The 3,508-nt window shown below is 34.0% G+C and overlaps 1 protein-coding gene across 1 annotated transcript; it reads right to left on the minus strand.

The window, feature by feature from the left end:
- Positions 1–1,288: 1,288 nt before the first annotated feature.
- Positions 1,289–2,520, minus strand: LOC115769070 (stromal interaction molecule homolog). Its single transcript, XM_030713783.1, is given in 6 exon segments — positions 1,289–1,410; positions 1,471–1,808; positions 1,810–2,063; positions 2,127–2,239; positions 2,242–2,268; positions 2,340–2,520. Coding segments are annotated over 6 exon segments (1,005 nt in total). The 3' UTR covers positions 1,289–1,318.
- Between the last annotated feature and the right edge of the window lie 988 nt (positions 2,521–3,508).

A 3,508-nucleotide genomic window follows, 5' to 3' on the forward strand; every position in this document is an offset into this window, starting at 1 on the left:
TCAATTACATAGAGGTTTATACAAAGAAGAGTAGCGTTAGCCACGATATATAAAACGTTTATTAATTGCACAATGTACAAAAATTGATATATATGCATATACATTTATAAATATGACGAACAAGCTCCAGAAAGGATAACGCTCAAATTAATTAAACAAAAGAAGTGTTTACGAAAAAAAATATGAGAAAAACAACCCAGTGTTTATTTAAAGTAAAAGATCTATAAAGGTGTACTTTACAATGTAACAATGGAAGATAAGAACATAATGAAATTCAGGTGGAAATCATATTTATTAACACATGTGTCCTTAAAATTTAGATTCAAATCTTAATTACAATTTAGATCATATTACAAACACAAATACATATATCGCTCATTAACTTGAATATTGTCATAAGTCAATAAAAGCGATTTTTGCATTGAATTACCATTTCTTATGCAAGGTTCATATCGTGTATACCCTTCCAGTTAAAACAATAGATAATAACTTACTATTTCTTCAGCAAAGTAATACTGAATAGAAAACTTTAATTGCATTTTCTGCAAAAAAAAAACTTTTTGGAATTATGACAGACGTAGGTAAATAAACGATTTGTATTTATGTACGTACGTAGTTCAATTTTTTTTTTATTAAAACAAGCAGTCGTTATAAAAAGGAGTTTCATTAGTTTTTTTTTAAGTGAAGCTGACTTTTCAGGAAGCACAATTCTTGTGATCATAATATATTTGTATCATATTTTCGTAAGCAGCTGCATGTCACTCTTTTTAAAGTAATTATATAATATGATGATTATTATATATACTTACATAGAGTAAAACAATTATAGAACAGCTTACGATTTAATAAGAATGACTGCTCTTAACTGAATAATATAAAAGCTTCCGTTAAACGTTATTTGTATTGACAGTAACCATTTCTAAAATTGGGAGTAAATAAAAGCTGCAAACCAAGAAGGAGATATGGGGTAAACAAATTTATACCAATAAGCGAAGTTTAATATTTTCTAAATTTATATTGAGTCACATACATATATGTTTTTAAGTATAAAGATCTGCAGAATGATGTATGTCTTCCAAGTACCGGTTTGCAGCCTTGATTTCATAATTAAATTATATAATAAAATGTTACTATTAATAGTCGATTGACGAACTGCATTTCATATGCATATGTATATAAGTATATTCATATATAACAGCAAATTTTCAAAAGTAATTAGGTGAATATAACTGTTAAAAATATGTTCGTTGGTCAATCAATTATTGGCTCCGCAAGGTAGATTTTTCCATTGCTATCTTTCCAGTCAAACGCAACAAAGTTACTCCGTGGCAAGCAGTGAAAAATTCTCAAAATGCATCTTACCTTGTACTGAATCATCATCCAAGTCGTCTGTGCTGCATGTGATCCGCGCTGGAAGTCCAAACATATGAGAGATATTTTCAATATTAAAAATGAATTAATAATTTGTACCTCTAGAACCTTTTGTGGAATTGACACCACCGATGCTGCCAGTAATACCACCATTACGGCTATAGAGAACATTCTCTAAGTATGTTAATCCGTTGTTATTGACAATATTTAAGCCTAGACACGTTTCAATTTGCTTCCAACGGTGCAGGCGTTCCTGTAACTCGTTGGTTACTCCTCCAAGCGCGTTACGTGCCTCGACAATAGAGCGGTCAACGTCTTCAATGCTCTTACCGTGGGTTGAAACAAAAGCGCCAACCAAGCTTGATTGCTTTTTACGTAATTTTTCACATGCTTCGCGCGCGGATTGAAGTTGTTTCTCAGCACAAATGCGTTTTTTTGTGGGTTTTGCTTTCCAGCTCATATGTGTACTGTAACCATGATTGCAACTGCTGAGGGGGCGCCCAGCAATTATCGACCAGCTCGAACTCAGCACGTGTTAATTCATTGCGCAACATTTCAATTTCTTTTTTTAGCTGCTGTACCTCAAGATCTGAGCTAGACGAACTAAGGGAAGGCACTTCTTTAAGGCGCCTTTCAAGATCCATTTTCTCCGTTGCAACATTTTCCTGCTCCATACGAGCTAGCTCCAATTCCTAAATAAAAAGTTTATACTTATACAAAATTGTTATTCTGGCATTTCCAATTCACAAGTGTACCTTTTGCATTTCCTGTAGACTTTGTTCAGCCCGTTGTAATCCTTCCATGTCCTGTGCCATGCGACGCAAGTGCCGCTTAGCAATTTTATTTTGTTCGTAGGCATACCAGCAAGAATATAATCCTTCCAGCGAGTGCCTGTTTCTGCCAATAACAATCGATTGCCCAATTAATTACCCTACATTTAAGCATGCAGAACTGTGCATATTGCTTACCTCGTGGCGGTCCAAATAGAACAACATCCATAGCTTTTAGAGATATTTTTTGCTTATGTATTGGGTCTTTTATGCCTAGGACATTGCTTACATAATGTAGATTATTTACAGCCAACAAGTTAAAAGAAATAGTGAAAAAATATAAGATAGTAAGGGGCAGTATATAATATAAAAATGCCATTAAGACGATTTGTCCATAAGCATAAACAGGAAAACGCTTGTAGGCTGCTCAATGGAAGTATTCCATGTCCTCCTGCCGAAGGTTAAAATGTAATAAAGTGAGTCACGGTGCGGCATCCTCTTTTAAAGATGAGATCATATGTATTTGTATGTATTTCATTTTAATTCATTACTTCAAAATAAATGCGAACAGTTATGACCGGAAAACTAAATAGTAATAAAATGCCAAGCAAAAAAAAATAGGACAGCGATTTTGACCAACTTCTGCTAGTGGCGCCTCGACATTAGTTTCAGCGTGAAAAACCATATATCTTGGGCCAGCCTATTCAAATATCGGAGGTCTTAAATTTAAACTTTACAACCTTCAACATTACTCCTCAACAGTATCAACAGTATCCACTCATCCACTCAAGATCGCCTTCTTCTTATTTTGGACTTGATATCAATAGGTAACAAAATTGAACGTTTTACTCTGTTATCAAATATGCTATTTAACTTATATGCGAGCCTAGGTGAAAAAAAACACTTCAAAAATGTTTATATGGCGAGCTTTTTTCAAACATTTTTGGAATCCAGTATCCAGTCAGAGTAAACCTGCAGTTTTGGTCATTACTAGATAATCTCATTACCAATTCCCGTTTCTTAATGGAATTCACACAGTCCTAATAAGAAGCATTGCAACACCTCATAAGAAGTGCAGCAAAATGCTGACTTGGTGTCTGTGCCATTTCCTCCACGCGCCGACTGGCAACAAGGACGAAATCCGGACCGGCAGGGGAGGTTGCCACATCAGGAATAGTACTGTAAGTTAGAAATTAAGTTAAACACAAAAAAAAAGAAACAAAAAAGTGAAATAGAATTATAAGAATAATAAATACTAAATATTGTAGAACAATAAGCAAGATAAAAAAGTGTAAAACGATAAACAAATATTAAGGCTACAAACGTAGTATAAATTATTTCAAAATTTGCGACTCCCAAGGGACCCT

The sequence above is a fragment of the Drosophila novamexicana genome, unplaced genomic scaffold (genome assembly GCF_003285875.2).
Source record: "Drosophila novamexicana strain 15010-1031.04,08,12 unplaced genomic scaffold, DnovRS2.1 tig00002250-arrow-arrow-pilon, whole genome shotgun sequence".
Taxonomy (NCBI): domain Eukaryota; kingdom Metazoa; phylum Arthropoda; class Insecta; order Diptera; family Drosophilidae; genus Drosophila; species Drosophila novamexicana.